Source organism: Sorex araneus, chromosome 2, assembly GCF_027595985.1.
Source record: "Sorex araneus isolate mSorAra2 chromosome 2, mSorAra2.pri, whole genome shotgun sequence".
NCBI lineage: Eukaryota > Metazoa > Chordata > Mammalia > Eulipotyphla > Soricidae > Sorex > Sorex araneus.
Window position 1 is genome coordinate 352,693,884 of NC_073303.1, and position 23,259 is coordinate 352,717,142.

Consider the following 23,259-nt stretch of genomic DNA (forward strand, 5'->3'; position numbering starts at 1 on the left):
AATTGAAAAATTGTATTTAAATATATGACTTAGGAAATTAACAATGTCTGTAAGAAACACAATTTAATTCATAAGCAAATGATAAATAACAAAATAATGGAAAAATGTTTAAAAAATATTCCTAAGAAGGAAAAATTCAAGAGGATATGATAATGAGTCCCACTAAATGAGTAACTAGGAGACTGGGAATCAAAAGAACTAGAAATCACTTATATCAACTGGCTGGAAATATTTAAATTCAATAATTAAACAGTTGCACTAACATAAGCCTCAGAGACCTGGGCCCTATGCAAATTGGATGAGAACGCTATTTGCTATTTGAGTATCCCAAAGAGGAATCTGAAGAGCTATGCTAGGAGTATCATGTTTCACTCAAGTGAGAGAAGGAATCCAGAGTTCTGACCTCCATCGACGGTCAAGAATCAAGGACACTGTCTCCTTTGCCAAGGCATCAAAAATCAGATGGGCCGGACATGTAATGCGATTCAGACAGGACCACTGGACTAGAGCTGTTACCGACTGGATTCCACGGACGTCAAAAGAACACATGGCCACACACCAACGAGATGGTCAGACTTCTTCCTCAAGACCCTGAATGAAAGGTCCGAGACTCTTCATGTTCCTGGGGCGAGCAGACGCCATTGGGCTATACTAGCACTCGATAGGGACAAATGGAAACGTTACTGGCGCCCGCTCAAGCAAATCCATGAGCAACGGAATGGCAAGTGATACAAGTGATACAATTAAAGAGTATAAAGGTGAACTCATAAATGCCAAAAGGTATATGAATGGCTAACAATGATTCTGTAAAGCAAACTGTCAATACCTAATATAATTAAAAATTTGGATGAAGTTTTTCATCCAGTTCAATTTCAATTCAACTCAGTTCAATTTCAACTCAAGTCATATCTGCCACAAAAAGTTTTACACATATGTTTGAGAAAACATGAAAAGAAATATCTTTCCATTCAGTGGGAAATGTCAATAATGTGAAAAATGGGGAAAACATTACTTATAATATGTTAATGTCAAATCTCAGTTTATTCATTGGTTTGTGCATATTGCACATGTATAAAATTACATTAGCATAGAAATCAAAATTACAAGATGTGCCACAAGAATTAGGAACAAAGTAAAGAAAGAGCTGTGTGTGTACATGAGTATTCATGCCTCTGCATTGGCACATATCAGTAGGTATACCAATATATGTGCATATATATATATGTATGTGTGTATAAATGTGCACTTGTACATATTAAAGTGAATGCATATATATATGAATATCTCTGTATCTAAATATTTAAAATTTAAACATTTATTGAAGGTACAATATTATTTTTTACCTACGTAAACATGTTTTTGCAAGTGTACAGAAAGATGCATCTGTGATATCTCCTATCTCAAAAGACAGAGCCTAAGTACAATAAGAGAACTTATCAGAGAAACAGAACAGCAAGAAAGCTAGCTTTACAACACAAATAGGGGTTGAGACTGAGAATTTTAAACTAATAATTAATAATAATAATAATAATAATAATAATAATAATAATAATAAATAAAACTGTCCTGTGGTTAGGAGCACCTGGGTAGCCAAAATTCTCATTATTTTTGCAGCTATCTGCACATTCCATTATTCTGGCTCTATATACAGTATTGAGAAACCAAATAATACAAATTTTCTTTTAATCTCAAAATAAAAACCAAATCTATTCTCTCATATCTTATTCTTGTGTAGACACATACAATACTATGAAGCAAAAATATCATTAAATTTGTAAAATCTCATGTTGATACCATTTATTTCTACATGAAGTTTTTAAAAAATTCTCCCTTGATGAGAAAGTTTCACATATGTCACTTGATTATTCCTTGACGCTTTCTAATTAAAACAAATTGTATAAAAAAAGGATAAATCTTAATTTAAATAGCACCCCGATAGACTTAAGACACAATAATGATGTTTTTGAAATTATTGCTTTCTTAGAGAAAAACCACCTCCTATCTACTCTCTCCCCTGCTGCTCCTCATGAAAATTTTAATTGCAGATTATTTCTGTTTCTGTGGCATTACTTACTGAGATTGGATAGATGATATTCATCATTCATTGCTGTGTGTAGAACACTGCGTTTCAAATCCTGTTGCTTGCCTGAGATTTTACCTGATTATTATGAAAGGGTTTTCGTTCCTCCATTTGGAAACTACTAATGGAAACAATGAAGTTCTTCCAATTATTCTTAATTTTCTTACACACAAAACAGTGTAAGAAAACTTTCAAGGTTTTCCCAATGGAACTTCTCGCTGTTGTCCTTCTCCAATCATTTCTATCATCATCTTCAGGTCAAATCTTTGAAGGATGGAATTTGTGTATACATTCTCTTTGAAATGTCATTTCTTTTTTGTTTGTTTGTTTAATTTTTTGTTTTTTGGGTCACACCCAGCATCGCACAGGGGTTACTCCTGGCTCTGCACTCAGGAATTACTCCTGGCAGTGCAAAGGAGACCATATGGGATGCTGGGAATCAAACCCAGGTCGGCAACGTGCAAGGCAAACGCCCTACCCGCTGTGCTATCGCTCCAGCCCTGAACTGTCATTACTTAGCATTGTGATACTTTATTGCATTACTATCTCACTCTTTCTCCCTCCTCTCTAAATTTATGTCTCATTATAATAAGAAAAATACAGTACCCCCCGGGGTCAGGGAGATAGCTGAACAAGTTGACATATCTGCCTAGCATGCATTAGGTCTGATCCCCAACAGACAGATCTTCTGTCACCTTCAGTACCGACTTCTTGCTCCCACACCCAATATCTGGCCCTGGCACTCCAATGGTATCTCTGAGGTGCCCACTAAAAAAAAAAAAAAACATCCCTATTATAAAACATGTTTTGTTCAGATGAACTTCTCTGTCTGATTTTGAGTATGCTAGCTCCTCCCTCCAATAAGCACACAAACTAGTTGTGCACACAAGTAGCACTGTAGCACTGTCTTCCCGTTATTCATCGATTTTCTCGAGCAGGCACCAGCAACGTCTCCATTGTGAGACTTGTTACTGTTTTTGGTATATCGGATATGCCAGGGGTAGCTTGCCAGGCTCTGCTATGTGGGCGGGATACTCTTGGGAGCTTGCCGGGCTTTCTGAGAGGGACGGAGAAATCAAACCCAGGTTGGCCGAATGCAAGGCAAACACCCTACCTGCTGTGCTATCACTCCAGTCATATACAAACAAATAGAAAAAGTGTTCAGAGGTCCCAATAAGAAGGGCATTACCAGGATAGGACATTCAGTGAGCCCCTGAGCAACATTGACTGAGACCATATACAAAGTTATATATTATATAACATATAATACATTCATAGAGAGAGATATTTTAATGTCAATAACATAGGAAACCATAAATTAATCCCACACATATTAATTGAAAAAATCATAATCATGAATATTGTTATAAGATTTTATTTATTTAAAATACCTAAAGCAAGTCACACTAAACTGATCAAGAATTTGGATAGCATACTGTAATCTTGAAGTAATAATGTTTGCATACATGTGGATAGACATGTGCCTGCCACTAAGGCAGGGGATGGATGGAGGGATAGCAGAAGAGATACTGGGAACGTAGGTGGTGGAGAATGGCCACTGGTGGAGGTATGGGTACTCGATTACTGTATGACTGAAATATAATCATGAAAGTTTGTAAGTCTGTAGCTGTACCTCATGGTGATTCATTTAAAATAGAAAATAATAATAATAAAAATAAATTTTAAAATAAATAAAATAAATTTTAAAAATTAGGATAGCCATTTTCTTAAAATAAGGAATATTTGAGACTGGAGCACGTAGGATTACAGCACGTAGGATTTAAACACAGTCAAACCAGACAAGATCTCTAGCACTGCATTTTTTCCCCAGAATCCCACCAGTAGTGATCTCTGAGCACCACTGGGTATAACCTCCACCCCCCAAAAAAATTGTTTGGAATAAAATAAAATAAATTTTTCAAAGCTATGGCCTCTTGATTTTTCTGGTGATTCACACATTTTCACTCTTCTAAATAATTAAGATGTGCACTTATTTTCTACATGCACTAAGTCTTCAATATACACACGTACTCACACACACACAGATGTTTAAAAGAATGTTATGGGAACCCAAGGCGGCTGTAAGAGGAACCCCACCCTAACCCCCAATGTAGTGTCAGGTCTTGAGAATTCCTCAAGGGTGATACAGAATTCAACCTTATTTAGTTATCCACTGGAACCATTATTATCCTTCCCATCTTTTTCCTTCAAAAGTAGGTTGAAATTTATTAAATCATATTAATAGTGGCACTTTTTAAGAGAAGAGTTCATGCAAACATATGTATGAGAGCAAAAAATATCTGACATAGCTTGTTTTTATAACATTTAAGTCATCGCTCTGATTCTGTGTTTCATGTGTCCCTTGAATTCTACTCTTTGAAATTTGTGTTTGATTAAATTATAGCCAAAATCTCTTCTAAATTCAGCTCTCAGGGTTGTCGTATTCATTTTGTCAGTGATATTAAAAGAATCTTAGCACCTTAATTTCACTTTTAAATCAACCAATCAGAGCTTATGTAATACTCTGTTTGTACCAAGACACTGCTGAACTCTGAGGATTCTAAGAGGATTAAAACTAAATGATCTTAACTTTGAGGGACTTACACTATAATTCATAGAACAAATATGTCTAGCATGAAAAGTAATTACAACATCAAGGTGAAGTGTATGATAAGTATTTGAGGCAGTAAGAAAAATGAAAGGAATGTTTCTTTGGAATGATTTTGGCTGAAGCAAATTGTTATACATACACTGTAAGCTATAATAGTCACTTGTGTGTGTGTGAGAGAGAGAGAGTGTGTGTGTGTGACTTGAAAGGCATTTTACTTAAGTGCCCAATGCAAGCATGAACAGGAATTAAAATGGAAATATACTTGAGAAAAACCTGACTTTGGATCTCAGCAAAGCTTCTTCAGAGTGAATCAAAGAACAAAACTGTTTGCTTTATAGATACCTACTGAGAGAAACCCCCATTTTATTCCTCATTTGGGTGTTATAATTTGAAATCTGGATAATCTTCAAAGGGATAAGTAGGGGGGGCCTGGAGAGATGACACAAAAAAGGAGTTGAGAAACATACCTTACATGCTGCTGAAGTTGATTCAATCCCTAGACCACATGTTCCCCTGACTGTAGCTCTAGAGGACCCTGAGAAATGTTTGACTAATCCTCAGCCTGGAAGGAGTCATAAAGCAGTAACATTCTTAGATGGTTGCATTGTCACACCATTCTGCTTGGCAGATAATCACTGGGAGAGGCCACCAGATATCTTCAGAACCACTTTGGTAATACCTACCCTCCCCACACAAAAAAAGACAAAAGAGAGAGGAGTAGGAATCCAGTCGATCATAGGAAATACCAATCATGCCAGATCCACTTCACTGCAAAAGCACTGCAGTTCCGTTAATGCAGTTACATTAACCCCAGTACAGAGCCAGCATTAGTGGAACCCTGCAGATCCTAATGGTCTGAGTCAGTGGCAGAAGGTGAACCAGGCCCAAGTGTTTTTTAACTTCTCTCAGGAAACTTCCCTCCATACCCTGCAGAAAAGCTTCTGGGTCAGCAGGAGTCCCAACAAATCTAATGGATAAAAAGGACCAAAATAGCATTTCAAAACATCTGAAAATGTCTTTGTGTTAAAGCTCACACTTGTAAGTTAAAACTTACATAGTCCTTGCACAGTAATCTTGCCTGAACACTTTCCTTTCCTGGAGAATTTCTTTTCTAGTGAGACTCAGGCATGAATCTTCAGCCTTTGCTGCACAATATAGAACACTAGTAAGCAAAAAAAAAAATCCCCTGAGTCATAGGGCAAAGACTTGTAGTTTTGCATTGACCCCAACAGGGAATGTGATTATACAATATTTATGAGGGGACTACTTTTGTGAAAATAAAAGAAGGAAATAATACTGTCAGAAGGAGAAATTGGATATCAAGGGAAAAGAATTTGTGTTCCTGAGGCTGAAGCATTTGACAGCTGAAACTTGCCTAGTGATTATATATCCCCCCTCGATGCTGGTCAAGAACTTCTTTAAAGAATCTACATGTGTAGTGTTTGCCACAGAATAGTCAAAGAACATGGAAATGATCTCAGAAAAGATTAAGAATTATATGATTCTTTGACTACACTGTACCACTTCTTTAAAATGCTTGCTAGAAAAAAGTATAGTCGAAATGACATCTGCATTTATATATTCATCGCAGCACTCTTTATAATAGCCAGAATCTGGGAAAAACCCGAGTGCCCGAGAACAGATGACTGGTTGAAGAAACTTTGGTATACCTATACAATGGAATACTATGCAGCTATTAGAACAAAGGAGATCATGAATTTTGCATATAAGTGGATTGGCATGTTAAGTGAAATGAGTCAGAAAGAGAGAGACAGACATAGAAAGTTTGCACTCATCTGTGGAATATAGAATAACAGAGTAGGAGACTAACACCCAAGAATAGTGGATTTATACATTTATACAAAAATGTATAAATCTGTAACTGTACCCTCACGGTGATTCACTAGTTAAAAATAAATAAATTTAAAAAAATAAAAAAAAAATTAAAAAATGCTTGCTAGATACATTTCTTAACCATGTCTTATAAAATTCATCATGGATATCTATCATATTGTGAAATAGTGTAATAAGGACCTAGCAGAGAGAACTTTAAAAGTCACTACCATATTGGTTAGCTGTCATCTGGTTAGGTGTCTGTGTACGGAATCCATACGCTGTTAGTGGTATTCTATTCACCCAATCTAGCTTCAATCTTTATCCTGATCACTAAATCTAACCCGTCTTGATAACTAGCTCTGTTCACGTGTTTACATGTTTATCTTATTTATGTATCATTACAGTCTTATTTATGTATCACTTTTTAGTGTGCAGCCAATAGTACACACACACACACACACACACACACACACTCAAGCTACTCATTAAATGCCTCCTCTATAATTTAAGATGCTTAAAGATTTTTTTATCTTGTTCACTCTTAAATAACCAAGTACTGAAGAGTGCCTGCTATGCATTTATGCATTGAGCAATCATTAAATATTTATCAAATAAATGGAATGAAAAATATGCTAGTAACAATTTTTGTATATGTGTGTGCACATACGTATTTTAAAAGATCAAGAAAGCAGATTTGGGTTCAAATTCCAATTGTACAACCTACCAGCTTAGGTGAATTACATAAAAAAGTTTTGTTTTACTGTCCATACTAATTGCATTTAATATATTCAGTTTTAGTGATATTAAATAGCATATAAATATGTTATGGGAAAGATAAACAGGGTTGAATGATCATTAAATTTGAGTGCTAATCACAAATAATATAAAAATTAGCTGATTTTCCCTTAAAAATAAATTCTCTTCATTTGGAAAATCTGTTTATCTGAATTATCTAATGTATTGATGAAAGAGCAATGAAGTACTAATCTGGTTTTTAAATTTTTTTTCAGTTTGAATGATTTTGAGTTGATTACTGCAGTATAGCATCTAATATGCTTTGCTTCATTTTTACATTTGTGTTTGATAAAGTGCTGCCAACACAGGCCTGAGTAAATGAAGTTATTTGGAAATTCTCACTTACCCAAGCACCCATTCCCTTGTACACTGTCAGAGACCCACTTTTCTTTTCTCACTATACTATTCATTGCTGGCCCTTTTATTATTGTCACCATTCACCTAGTCTGCTCTACTTGGTCAGGATTTTCTCTCCTGGGAATCTATCTACACCTCCATTTATGTTGCTCCCATTGCTCTATTCTGGTCTTCAACAACATTTTTACTTATGCATTGTTCCACATTGTTCAACACCAATTTTTTGGAGTGCATTTATATTTTTGTTATTGTTTTAGGGCCACACTCAGCTACGTTCAGGGGTTATTCCAGGTACTGCACTCAGAAAATATTTCGTGGCAGTGTGTGGGGGACCATAAGGATGCTGGGGATCGAACCTGGATCAGCAACATGCAAGGCAAACACCCTATCTACTGTACTATCCTTTGGCCCTTGAACAGCAAGCTTTAATTTTGTTGTTTCATGTAATGTCCTGACTACTTTCCGTGCTTAGACTTTGTGAGGAAGAAGGAAAGTTCTTGAGAATAAAGACAGAGTTAGTCATCCTTTACTGTGCTCAAGATACCATTCCACAAAATAGGTCCTTGATATCACTTTAAATATATGTTCTTCTCAGCAGCTGCTGGCAGATATACTCCTGGACTCTGAACTAAGCTATGGCCCATGCAGCCCCGGGAGGGGAAGGGTTTCTGTCCCTTGACCTTTTCCCCCCTGGACAGCATGGCGACCACCACCGTTCAGAAGAAACTGGACAGAGAGGTAGGAGTTTGCAGTGATGGGACAGAATGCATGGGGAATCTTGCGATGGGGGAGGCAGAACCGGCCCTGCCTCCTGCCCAAATGAGACTCCAAGCAGTCGCCCATGAACAGCTCCTCCGCTCCTGAACAGCCATGACCCAGTGCCGTAGAAACCAATCTCGGAATGCAGCAGCTGCTGGCAGAAATACCTCTGGACTTAATACCAGAATTTCAAAATGGGGCGGCCACTTTTGAGACCATGCAACATCATATGCTCTTTGTTACCAACAATAGAAAATATACAATCTAATGATGCCATTCTGACAGGTCTGAGTGTTGGGGGGAAAACTCCAAATAGTGGTAGTGAGTTTCCTGTCGAAAATTGAATGTAATCAAAGTAAGGAGAGAGTAAAGTGAAAATCATCTGCCATACAGGCAGAGGGGGAGTGGGAGGGTGGGTATGCTGGGGTTTTTGGTGATAGAACATGTATACTGGTGAAGGGATGGCTGTTTGAGCATAGTATGACTGAGACTTGATCCTAAAAGCCCTGTAGCTGTTCTCATGGTGACTCAATTAAAAAATAAATTAAAATAAATTTTAAAAATAAATAAATATATGTTCTTTTCCTTCATACAGCAATTTCAGATCCCTGCTGCTTCGAGCTACCCATCTCAGAATAGGAATAAGAATATTTTAATTATATATCTGACTGAAAGATAAACGACTTTTTTTTTTTTTTTTTGCTTTTTGGGTCACACCCAGCAATGCACAGGGGTTACTCCTGGCTCTGCACTCAGGAATTACCCCTGGTGGTGCTCAGGGGACCATATGGGATGCTGGGATTCGAACCCGGGTCGGCCGCGTGCAAGGCAAATGCCCTACCCGCTGTGCTATCGCTCCAGCCCCGAAAAACGTTTGTTTTTACTTTACCATCCAAAGTCAGCAAGTTGATAAGGAAGAATGCATCATTCTATGGTCACAAGCTGACTATTGAGCTGCAGTTACACAATGCCAGGGATTTGTCATGGTTTATAACCAGGAAATAAGAGTTTTCTGTCTACCACTGATACACACTTTTTCTAATGTAGCTCCAGCATCCTAGGCCTATTTCATTTCTATTTCCATAAGAAGAGGCCACAGGTCTCTGTGTTTGCGATCCCCAGGTTCTTCAATATCGTTTGCTATCTTTTATGTCAAACGTGCTGCTATATTACTTTAAATTTGAATCTTGGGGTAAAGAAGCAATGAGGGGGCCTTCCATGTAAATAAAGTGTGATAGAAGTTCAAGGTAAGGGAAGATGAATAAATATCCAAGTCACTTAGGAACTTTTGTGCAGGTGCAAGAAACTTAGGTCAAAGTGGTCACATGATTGTTTAAGGGCAGACGGATGAATATAACTCTGTGTCTACGGCTAGAAACCAAAGCTTTGTATGAAATATTGAATTTATGGGGAGGGAGAGCTGGAGAATAGGGAAACTTTTCCCTGTCTATTCATTCCATGATCCCCTTTCCTCCTTTCTGAACTACTGGAGTCCAGGGCTTCAGTGACCAATCCTTAGAAAATGTGTGTTTGATGGTTGATTTTGCTGTATTGGTTACTTCCTTTCCCTTTTACAATCATTTTGCTACAAATATCCTGATCCTTTTTCCATTCCCATTTAGCACCCAGGGAAAATACATGAATATTTAAAATCATATTGGTACTTAAAAAAAGAGAAGAAAAGAAAAAAAGGAAAATACTGAGTAATAAAGATGCTCAGACTCAGAGTTGGAAAGTAAAAAAGTTTATTGGAAAGTAAAAGGGAAAGGAAAAAGAACTCCCCAAGTGGGGAAGAATTTAGTACAGAACTAAGTTAACTACGGTTCTTTTTGTGGGACTTTTATAGGAAAACTGGGTCTTTGTGTTACAGGGAATATAAGGGAGTTAAAGATATGGGTTTTCCTGTAGACCCTTTTAAATGAAAATTGGACTCTTGGCAAATGTTATAGAAGAGGCAAGGATATATCAGATCCTTGCCTTAGGTATTTACCATATCTTAGCCTCCCTGTGAGCTTAAGATCTGGGGCAGAATTTTATGATGGGCAATTCTCAACTCCTTGTTTATTTTCTAGAAAATCCCAGGAAATTGAAGAGTCAAAAAAGTAGGATGGGCCAATCAAAAACTGGACAAATCAACTGGCAAGGGAGACTAAGACTTTCTTTTTAAATAGCAACACTTTTATTTTTCACAGTTAGCTGTGGTTTTAGAAAAACAGAAAATAAGAATTATCCCATGCTACCCATGTTACCGTATTGAAGTTTCTGGATATTAAAGTTTTAGTTAACTGATAAGCAAATAGAAAAATAAAGCAACCTACATTATGTAACTTATAATATTACATATATTAAGTATAGGAGAGGTCCTTGAAAATGTAGTTTATCATAAACATCCTTAGAAAATGCTGCGCCCCCAAAATAAAATAAAATAAAAACTGGACCTTAAATAGAACTTTTCAATATTTTGGCTCAAGGAGAAAAACTAAAATCATTTTTCAAAAGTAGCAAGTTTTAAAATTGTTTATTTTTCTTGGATGGATGGGTCTTGAGATTCACGAAAATGCATTAATCACCTCTAGCAATGTATTTGTCAGAAACAGATCATTTTTACTACTCTACCTCTGCCTATATAGACTAAGAAGGAAGAGCTTGGGAAACTCTTGCTCTAGATAGATTTGAGAACCCTGTCTGGTGCAGACAGAGGGACAGAGGTGAGGAAATAGGAGAAGTTCACTGGGGTGCACTCCCAGATAGAACTCTAGGAATCTCTGACAAGGCTAGGGTAGAGTTGTGTCCTGGGAGAGAGATGAAGGGCGCTTTTAGTTGTCTGGGGCGGGAAAAGGGGAAAAGGAAAGAAAGAGCAGTGGAACTGATGCTCCTGGCCTGGCCTGTTAACTGTAGAGGGTGGATATGAGGAAGCATGGAACGCAGCCTGGTGGCTTTCTGTCACGAGATGGGACACAAGTCCTGCCTTCTGTGCTGGGGGTAGGGTGGTCTCTAATTCTGGGAATGTCACTATTTCAGCTCTAAAAGAAGGCACCGATTTCTTTTAGGGTTTGGAAGTTTAATCACCTTACTACAGAAATTAATAGCAAACTCTCTTCAGTTAAGCACAATACAGGTGTCAGCATTTCTATTGCTTTAACTTGAAAAGGGGGGAAAAATCAACAAATCAAATCACAAACCCTAACCTTTAAGTACATTTAAATATGAATGCAGTTACAGGAGCACACAGGAGGTATTTTGTCCTAGTTTTGTTACTGACCTCAATATTTTAGCAATGTCAATTTCTATAAATATATTTACTTCTCAAAAATCACATCCATCAAATGCCTGCCATGAAATTACACAGAACAATTATAGGACTGACATATGTGTGAATTAAAAGCATTTGAATTAAAAGGAAAATTCACTCTACAATTATAGAAATAATTATTTCCAGCACAAACACCACAGCCAGGAACCAAATTTGCATATCAACACTTCATTATCAGAGACTTTGGTACACATCCTTTTTATTTTTAAGATTGTAATTTGAGTTTTCATGTTTTTTTGCACTTCCTGTGACTTTCTGATTGGCACTGATCTAAAAAGAAAAGTCTATCCAAATTGCTAAATTACTTAGTTTCAAATCACTTTTGTTGCTCGTGACTCAGTCACTACTTATTTGCAGTTAGCCAGGACGAGATAGAGATTCTGGGGATAGAGAAACAGGAAGTACAAGGTAAAGGAAAAGAAAATGCCAGTCAATGCAGGGATCATGAAAAACAATCCCTTTAGAGAGATCCTGATGAATTTTTGTTTAGACATTTCAGTCTCATTAACATTCTCAAACTCCTTCAAGCTCAGAGATTCTTAGAGCTCTCATAACTGTACTCGCTCAAGTGTTCACTTGAAGGTTCTCTAAGAATCCTGAGAAGTGAACGCAGAAGATGTTCTTGTGCTCGCGGATGGTACACTTCAGTCTTGAGATGCTCCCTCAAATCACTCCCTAGATTTCTATTTAAAGATTAAATTTAAAAGATAGAGACCAGAGAGATAATCCAGTGGGCAAAGTGCTCGCCTTCAACATGGCTGACCAAGATTTGATCCCCAGAACTCCTGAGCCCACCAGGAATGATCTCTGAGCAAAGAGCCAGGGGTAAGCCCTGAGCACAGCTGGCTATTGGCTATGACTCAAAGACAAATGAATAACTGGCCCTTACTTTCAAAGGTGTTCACTAGCCCTTTGCCCTATATTCTACCTTTGCATCAGGTATCTGAAGTAAATATTCATGTGAAGCCAGTGAAATTAATGGCAATTCCCAATCAGTAGCAAACTAGGATATCATACTAAACACCTTGCTTTGGAGAAAGGGAAACCACTTGGCAAGTGACAGAACAGGTACAAAGAAGATAAATATAGCCAAGTGTGACCTGACACCTCTCCTCCTTAAAAAAAAAAAAAAAGAAGCTGACAGCCAGGTTAAGATGCTTAGATTTCTAAGTAAAATAGATGAAAATGTCACCATTCTCCAATAAAAACAAAATCCCAAGTATTACAATCATCATAATGTTTTTGTAACACAAACTTATAAACAGTGGCTCTATGAGACCTTTCCACCGTAAAACGAAAAAGACCATAAATTGTGTTTCAATGAAAACAAATGCATATGTAAACACCAGAAAAAAAACTACTTTTGTAGTGAAGAGCATTGCCTGAGCAGATGACTTTATTAGCAGGATACTTTAGACAATATAAAAATAAATCACTCGCTGCAACAGAATCCTATTGAAACCTAGTTTGAATATAAAGTCAATGCACATAAAGATGAAACATCTCAAATTATAACTGAACCACCTGATTAAGCAAATTTGATTTACAAAAATTTAATTTGCATGCAACTTATAAGTAATGTAATATATCAGGGGAGTCCTGGAATGGAACAGTGAGATGATTGGTCTAATCTCTGAACTAGGATTTTAGTCTTTCATTCTTTTTGAAAGCAGTTGGGCATCTGGAAGATGATCACCCTATAGAAACTACAAAGCTACAACTATCACAGTTTGTTCTTCAAATCCCTGGTAATATCTGACCATATTCTACTAGAATTGAAGTATGTGAAATCTGTTCATAAGACAGTCTAATCCTGACATAGATGTGGCTTATAAACATCCCATACTGAGAGACATTATGAATAAGGACATGGTGATGTAGTAGGAATGGCTGGTAGCAGATAGATGCTGTGTATATAAGTTATTTCTTATTAAAGTAAGAAGCAGGACCTGGTTTTGATTCAGAAAAGTGGTAAGATTCCCGTTTTCTCTAATGTAGACTTAAATATTGTCTCCACTAAAAAATTACTTCCCTTGATGGTTCTTCAAACAAATCCATTTTGTTCACCCCTGATCGTATCATCTAGAAATCTGAACAAGGTTCATCTGAAAGAGTTTTCTGTTTTACATGGGTAGGCTAGGTTGTCAGGTGGTCACATATGTGATGCTGAAATGAGAAATGACTTTGTCCATGAGTAGTGCTATGTCAAGGAGAGACGTGAAGTTGGGTATTAGTTTATCCACATCACTCATCCCATATGGTCCCTAAGCCCCAAGTATGAGCATTTCATGTGTAAATGGAGAGCTTGGGTTGAAGTTTGTTACATAACATATTTATATTATACTGTACTGCGTAAATATGGGAAGATCAGTTATAAGGACTTGAAAGAAATAGACTGCCCCTTATTAATAAAGGGATATGAAGTGTACTACAAATTAGAATGCTAGAAGGAATATTTTGTGAGACCTAACGCAATCAAGATCACAAAGATTTCTTAGAGAGATCAGGTATCTATTATTCTGAACATGAACCACAAAGAGCTTGTCATATTAGTTATATGCACCTTCCGAGAAAAAAAAAATAACAAAAATATCACTCACCTGGCGAAATTCTTCCAGGTCAATTTTGTTGCCCACTAGCACCAGGGGAATTTCATAGGTGTGACGGACCTGGAAAATGAGTTCTTTAAACTTGGCAGCCTCCTGGAAGGACTGGCGGTCAGTGACAGAGTAGCAAATGATGAAGCCTTCCCCACCTCGCATATACTGCTCCCTCATGGCTGTGAATTCAGCCTGCAGAAAAGAGCAAAACATGGTGTGGGGTTTTAAAATAGTAAGGACAATACGAAACATTGATAAAATGAACATTCCTAGGCAGACAAATTGTGACTCTCAGCCATTTGGATAGAAACTTTGTAAAAGCGGGTGTGTTACATATGCATATCAAAAATCACTACAGAATCTAAATGTACTCTTCTGAAATCTGAATATTTTAAACTTTCCAGTGTTGATCATTAATCACAGAAGACTTCATATAAGAGTGCCCAGGATTGGGAGGGATAGGGGGGGATAAAGAGATTTGTTCATTGTTAGGAATTTTGTGTAGATTAGTTCATCTTGGGCATGGATTTGAACTGCAAGTTTACACTCATTTGTGATTTTTTTTCTATCCCTACCCCCATACATTCAATAACTAAATATTCACTAGCTGAGTCTGTGGATAAGTAATCTAGGGATTCAAAGTGTAAGGTATAAGGGATATGAGTATCCAGGTTGCACAGATATCTCTCTCCTTTCCTTCCTCTCTATTCTCGATGTCGAGGGGGACATATCTAGCAGTCATCAGGGCTAACTTCTGTCTCTGCACTCAAGGATCACTTCCTAGCAGGGCTCAGAGAACCATACCAAGTGATAAGGATTTAGCTCTGGTAAGTTGCATTATAGTATTCTGGTCTTGCACATATTTCTTAATATGCTTTTAGTCAGTATGGAATGGATACAAACAGTATCCCAGGGCTCAAACCATAATTTCAAAGCTGTATGACATATTGACCAGAAAAATAATAAGACTTCTCCAAGGACTTGTACAAAATACAATGAATCTCCAATATCAGTGGTCTAAACTATTTTAAAGAACCTTGAGTGGGGCTGGAGAGATAACTGAATGGAGGAGTATATGTTGTGTGTGCAGAGATCCAGTTTCAATTCCAAGCACCTGGGCATTATTGGTTCTAGACCAGAGCCCTAAATTGGGAGTAGGGTCTGAGCATGGTAGATTCAAATCCCTTCCCTGGAGAGAGAGAGAAAGCTATGCAGTAAACAAGTTTATAACTTAAAATTTATTCTGTTTAGCAATTGAGACTTTTACTTTTTTTAATTGCCTAATGCAGCTTGAAAATAAATATGCATGATGAAATACTTAATTACTGCATACGTCTATAAAATTTGTTGCTTTTTTCTTCCCATTTAATTTTCAATTTTCCCTCTAAAATGTAGTAGTTGAGTTTTTAATCCTATCAAAAAAGTTTGTATATACTCAGACATATACATTTATCATTAACTTTATATTACTTTTCAAAATCAAATTGGAAAATAAATCATATACAACACCTTACATGTATCATATACATACATAATATATGTTTTATTATTAATTTAAAAATTATTTTGGAGATATTTCATATGAAGTACATATAAATACTGCTTGCTATTTTCTATACTTTTATATTATCTTTTTCTATATTATCTGTAGATATATCATAAGTTTACTTTGTGCATGTAGGATAATTAATTCAATGAGTTGTCTTTGAACAAGATGTTTAGATCTTCTAGCACAACCGGTAGGCGTTTGCCTTGCACGCGGCCAACCCACGTTCGATTCCTCCATTCCTCTCGGAGAGCCTGGCAAGCTACCGAGATTATCCTGCCTGTACGGCAGAGCCTGGCAAGCTACCTATGGCGTATTCAATATGCCAAAAACAGTAACAACAAGTCTCACAATGGAGACATTACTTGTGCCTGCTTGAGCAAAATTAATGTACAACGGGATGACAGAGTGCTATAGTGCTACAGTGCTACTTTCATTTCCATTACTTACAGTGCTGCAATATCTATTCCTAAACATGCATGCTAAAGATTACTATACACTTCTATGGTATTGATAAGTCAGTAAGAATATACATTTTCAGTTTAAATAAAAACCTAATTTCACCTAAGGCACTATACAAATAGTAAAACTCTGCCCACACTGCATAAAAGGTCCAGTTTCCTTGTTATTACTAATGCTTATTATCAATTTTTCTACCATATATAAAATTTAGGGTAAATAATAGAAAATTGTTTCACTCATTCATATTTATTCATGATTTATTTTAAACCTCTATTTTTGTCATAAACATATTCAATTGTAGATTGGTATTTTTTTTTGAGCGGCAAATTTTGGCAATAGATTTTTGAATATACTATAGAAATTAATTTCTATGTGAGACACTAGCAAAACAAATTAGAATTGACTACTTCAAAAATATATATGAGATAGGATAGGGGAATTAATACATTTAAAAAAGTGCTTCAACAATAACGAAAGCAGGTGAGGAAGACTGATAAAGTACATGAAAGTAAAATTCACAAATCATAATAGTGAATGAATGTATAAGCAACTGCCCAAAAGTGGTCATGAGCCAGATTCAAAGTTGTTATAAATACATCATTTAAAAATTAGATGTCTACACTTAGCAAGTGGTCTAAATCAGAGCACTGTAGTATGAGATATTTACATTATTATTTTATAGCATTCCCTGATTGTGTTTTTCACTTTATGTAGGGTTTTATATGTTTTGATTTAATTTTAAAAGTCCTCTTTATGATATCAAATCAAAAAATCTATGAGGCACAATTATAACCTGCAAGTCTATAACTCACTTAAAGTACATGATCATACAAGTCACCTAACCCCTCAGCTTCATCACAAAGGAATTAGGACATCCACATCCCTTGCTTTATAGGGCTGTGGAAAGGATCAAATGAGAGAACAGATGTGAAAATGCTTTAATGCATTTTTAAAACAGTACAAATTAAGCTTATTAACTCTAGCACAATTGCTACAAAATAGGATCCTTCACTTGGAGAACAGATGCAAATGCTTTTTGAGTTGCATTAAATACAAATGTGAAATAAAAAGAAAAAAGAACTTCTCTTGGCTGACCATTTCTATAAGTTTTTTGATAGGATAAATGTTTGTGTTTTACTCAAAGATGCACTGGAGGTTGGAGGAGCCAAAAGAAATGAGCAAAAGCTCTGAAACTATATATCAACCTAATATTAGATGATCAAACTGGAGGAAAATGTGTTCAACATGTTACTTTCAATTTCATTCATCCAGGAAGTAGAGAGCCCTGTGCTTTATCTACTGTGTATCCTGAATATTAATATCCTCATCATTTGCTTCCTGCTATCACAGAAACTTGTTGATCAATTATTTAGAAACATTATTCAATCCATTTGCTATCCATAAGTAATAAAATACATTTGAAACAAACCCACTGTGTAAAATGCTATGAACATAAGTATTCCTAATATCTTCTGAGATTGTTTTTAATGCAACACTGTAGCTAGATATGTTCTCCTTGATAGGTTCTTAATTCTAAGATCATCAGAGAATTCTACCAATTTCTATAAAGAATTTTATATTAATCTTTTATATTACTTCCTGATCACCAAAGTATTTGAACATAATTTAAAAACTCTAGGACTAAACCAACTTCCCATTCTATTAAACTACTGGTATTACATTATGTAAATGTGCTAGCACTACAGTCAGACTAGCCTTTCAAAGGCTTGAAACAAACACATAACACTATTTATAGACTTGTCATACATAATCTATGATCCCTTCTCTATTCCAAATTTATTTTTCTAATAAAAACTTAATCAAAGCATCAGTCAGTTGTGCACTTAACACATTGACAAGTTGAATATACAAAAATTTAAAAAGTATAGCCCGACCCCATTTGAAGCAGCACAGGTAGGCCAGGCTAAAACAAATAAAGACTAAAAGCCAAATGAACTATAAGAGTTCAGAGAAGGATGAGAACAGATTGCAAGAGGAAGACACAACTATCTTGAGGAAAGTTCCTCCAAACCCCATTTTGGCGAGGGTTTTCATCATGAAAGGATGTTGGATCTTGTCAAATGCTTTCTCTGCATCTATTGATATGATCATATGGTTTTTATCTTTACTTTTGTTGATATGCTGGATTATGTTGATTGATTTCCGAATGTTAAACCATCCTTGCATCCCTGGGATGAATCCCACTTGGTCGTGATGTATGATCTTTTTGATGAGTTGTTGGATCCTATTTGCTAGTATTTTGTTGAGGATCTTCGCATCGGTGTTCATCAGGGAAATTGGTCTGTAATTTTCTTTCTTAGTGGTGTCTTTGTTTGCTTTTGGTATTAGGGAGATATGTGCTTCATAGAAACTGTTTGGGAGGGTTCCTGTTTTTTCAATTTCCTGGAAAAGTTTGAGGAAAACAGGCAATAGGTCTTCTTTAAATGTTTGGAAGAATTCGCCAGTGAAACCATCTGGGCCTGGGCTTTTGTTTTTGGGGAGGTTTTTGATTACCGTTTCGATTTCCTTAACATTGATGGGTCTATTCAGGTATTCCAGGTCTTCTTTCTTCAGTGTTGGGAGATTATAGGAATCAAGGAATCCATCCATTTCTTTTAGGTTCTCCTTTTTTGTGGCGTAAAGACTTTCAAAGTAGTCTCTAATGATCTTTTGAATCTCACTGGTTTCTGTTATGATGTCCCCCTTTTCATTTCTGATTCGATTTATTAGAGTTTTCTCTCTTTCTTTCTTTGTGAGACTTGCTAGCGGTTTATCAATCTTATTTATTTTCTCAAAGAACCAACTCTTTGTTTCATTGATCTTTCGGATTTGACCCAGCAATACCACTGCTGGGAGTATATCCCAGAGAGGCAAAAAAGTACAATCGAAACAACATCTGCACATGTATTTTCATCGCAGCACTGTTTACAATAGCCAGAATCTGGAAAAAACCCGAATGCCCCAGAACGGATGACTGGTTGAGGAAACTTTGGTACATCTATACAATGGAATACTATGCAGCTATTAGAAAAAAGGAGGTCAAGAATTTTGTAGTGAAGTGGATGGGCATGAAAAGTTTCATGCTGAGTGAAATGAGTCAGAAAGAGAGAGACAGACATAGAAAGATTGCACTCATCTATGGTATATAGAATAACAGAGTGGGAGACTAACACCCAAGAACTGTAGAAATAAGTACCAGGAGGTTGACTCCATGGCTTCGAGGCTGGCCTCACGTTCCGGGCAAAGGTCAACTCAGAAGCGATCACCAACTACATTGTAGTCGAAGGCCATGTGGGGGAAGGGAGTTGCGGGCTGAATGAGGGCTAGAGACTGAGCACAGCGGCCACTCAACACCTTTATTGCAAACCACAACAGCTAATTAGAGAGAGAAAACAGAAGGGAATGCCTTGCCACAGTGGCAGGGTGGGGTGGGGGGGAGATGGGATTGGGGAGGGTGGGAGGGACACTGGGTTTACGGGTGGTGGAGAATGGGCACTGGTGAAGGGATGGGTTCCCAAACTTTGTATGAGGGAAGTATAAGCACAAAAGTGTATAAATCTGTAACTGTACCCTCACGGTGATTCTCTAATTAAAAATAAATAAATTAAAAAAAAAAAAGAGGAAGACACAGAGGGTTGAGTGGAAGAAATCGAACAATATTTTACTTAAATATATTTCTTATAAAGAGCTCTTCAACTTTCTGCAGCCCTCTTACAAAAGTTAAAGACATTTACTATTAAACTTTACAGAGTCTAAACAGTCCAGTTTAGAGAATTTGTAATATGAGAGATATGGTTGTGGTTTCCTCTATTTCATCTTTTAAAAATAAAGATATTAAATTGATTAAGCAGTAATGGTGGAGGTATATAAATGATAATATCAGTAGGAGTCCTGTCTTTTATTTCGATGTCTTATCTGCTTAAGTATGTTTAATTAAAATGTAAATAAACTGTCTTTATAAATGCTGCTAGCCATGTGATTATAGATGGTATCTAAAATAATGATATTAACATTTAGCACTGTCATCCTGTTGTTTTCATTGATTTTGCTCGAGAGGTCACCAGTAATGTCTCCATTATGAGACTTGTTGTTACTGTTTTTGGCATATCCAATATGCCATGGGTAGCTTACCAGGCTCTGCCAAGCAGCCAAGATACTCTTGGTAGTTTGCCAGGCCCTCCTTGAGGGACAGAGGAATCAAACCCAGGTCAGCTGCGTGCAAGGCAAACGCCCTACCCACTGTGCAATCATTCCAGTATAATTAAATAATTTATACTCTAGTTTAGCATGAAATTCATGTATTTTAATTTATATTTAGAGTATATAACCGTCTTTACCATTTTAAGTTTATGTCTTTCAATATTTGGTACTCAAGCTTAGATAGTATTCAGCAATATAATTAATTCATCACTCATTCAAATATTTATCGAGCAGTCTCTATGAAATGACAAGTTAGCTATGATAATACATAAGAAAATATCAAAAAGAAATGCATAAGTAAATGTCGGAAAGGACAGAAATTAGAATATCAAGAAGCGGAGAATACAGGATTTATTTTGAAAATTTAACAATGAACTTTCAGGAAGCTAAAATAACAATGAAACAATAGGCAACTGATCACTTTTATGATCAACAAACACAAGTTATCCCTAGGCACTTAGGCCTAAAAGTAATTTCTCTTAGGGGTTTATAAGTATGGGGCAAAATATTCTGTCATTAAGATGTGCAGCAATTGTTTCCTAAGACAAATTAACTTTATATTCTATGATTCAGAAGAGTATAAAGGCCCAGGTGCAGTCACATAGTCCCGCAAACACAGGCTCAAACAATAGAAAAGATGTTTTATAGACAGTAAAAATGTATGTTAAAAGTAAGGATCATGGTTGTTTAAATTTTATTTGAATACAAAAAATACTAGAAAGATCATGGGACTGGATACATAGTTCAGAATATTCCTTCACTGACCCCAATTCATCACTATTTATGGCCCCCAGTACCATCAGGAGTGATCCCTGAGCACTGAGCAGGAGGTAAGTGCGGAACACAGTCAGGTGTGATCCAACTCCACTGCCTCCCTCAAAAGCAAATGAACAAAAATCTGAGGCAAGTCCTTGAGCTGTCAGTTAGTATATTGTAGTCACATCATACCACACCTCCTCGCTAAGGAAATGCACGATTAAATGCACTTACAGTTTTTGTAGCTCTGGAATTTGTAAATACAGAAGAAATAAGTGTTCTAAGAAAGCGAATAGCCTTGTTTTATACAAATTGGCATTTGTCTAGTTAGAACTACTACTCACTGGGGGGAAAATAAAAAGGTTTATGTGCAAATATAAAATTTTAATAGCAAAGGACTAAAAGTCACAATCAGGAGGGAAGTCTTTTGAACTTACCACTGGGACAAGCATTGGAGTTTCAAGTTAATTAGTCTGCACCAGATCTGAAGGATGAAAATTAGTTTTTAATTTATTTTTTCTTTTGAGACTGGGACCTCTGTCAAATTGTGACATTGTGACATTTTACTTTATAGGAGTCACCACAGGTAGAACAGGTAAGGGTGAAGGAGAAATGCCAGTGGGACACTAGCTGGCATGCTCTGCTCAGTACTGCTGAGTACTGAATTCAGTACTCACGTGTGACAGTTCAGTACTCATATTGCTGAGTATAGGGGGGAGGGAATGGGGGTCAGGAGGCTTGTGCTCCATCACATGAGCCATCTCTGCAGTCTCCCTGTGAGGCATATTTTAAAGAATTGTGAAAATAGTTTTTGATCACTGTCTTCTAGTTTTGAGTCTTCCCGTCAAATGTGCTTAGAATTGCAGGTCCTAGATCTGGTCCACTGAAAACTCTGAATCGTGCTTCATATGCTTTGTTCTCAGGCACATGTCATTTCCTGGTGGATTCATTTTTAGAAAAATTAAATTTATAAATTTGAATTTTAGGAGCTGGAAAGTGACAAAGGAAAAGAGAATTAAATAGCTAAACTAAATAATGTATTGGTGAAATTTGGGGGTAGCAGTTCCCCTTGGTGTGTTTGTGGGGACTATTTCTGTTCACTTAAAGGAGGTGGATTTCCTTAAGGACTTTGAGTGATAGATTTTTTTTTTCCTCTAAAGGCCAATTAAGTCTGGGTCCCTCTGCTGTAGATTAAAGGCCAGTTCTAAATTTAACTTTTATGTAACTCTGAATTAACAATAACAACAACAAGGCAATGTGCATTTTCTTATTCCATTCTCTACATTCAACCTTCAATCATTTTTCTTATTGTCATATGGCTGCATTGGTGGCATTACATTTTTTCCCCCATAGAGATCTGTGTGCCTTTTTAAATCTGTTTGACTTGCACCTCTTCAAAGACTTAAGTTTCAAGACTGCCTATGGTGGTAGGAATCCTCTTAAAGATATTTCTTATCACAGCTGGTTTCTTGTTTATCCTGGAGGTCACTCATACTGAGAGATGCTTTCCTACTGAGAAATCTGCAGGACCACATCTCGGAAAAAGGCAACGTAACTGTCATGAAAGGATTTCATCCATTGCATATAGTCATTCCCAATGTGACAGTTGAAATGTGCTACCAACAAAAATACAGTGAGTAAGAAAACCCACATGGTAAATTGTATTTGCTAGTTGATTTAGGGCACATGATAGGCCACTAGTATACAATATGTATGTTGCTCTCAAAAGCCTGTGACACAAAGTAATTCTTATTTCAATTGACTGATTCAATATAAAATACATTACTATTGGATTCTTCCCTGGATGAAAATAAATCACCTTGCTTTGAAATACTTATAATTTGTATCCAAATAATCCTAAAATGTTTAAATTGTAGTGAAAAAAAACAGCATCTGCCATCCAATTGAAGAAAATGAAGGTCAAAGAATGTATTTACAAAGATG

The 23,259-nt window shown here is 36.5% G+C and overlaps 1 protein-coding gene across 1 annotated transcript in view; it reads right to left on the reverse strand.

The window, feature by feature from the left end:
* RIT2 (Ras like without CAAX 2) overlaps window positions 1–23,259 on the reverse strand; it is a 344,914-nt gene that overhangs the window by 158,569 nt on the left and 163,086 nt on the right. Inside the window, exon 4 of the mRNA XM_004606093.2 lies at window positions 14,352–14,543. Within this exon, the coding sequence (XP_004606150.1) occupies window positions 14,352–14,543 (192 nt within the window). The remainder of the gene's footprint in view (window positions 1–14,351; window positions 14,544–23,259) is intronic.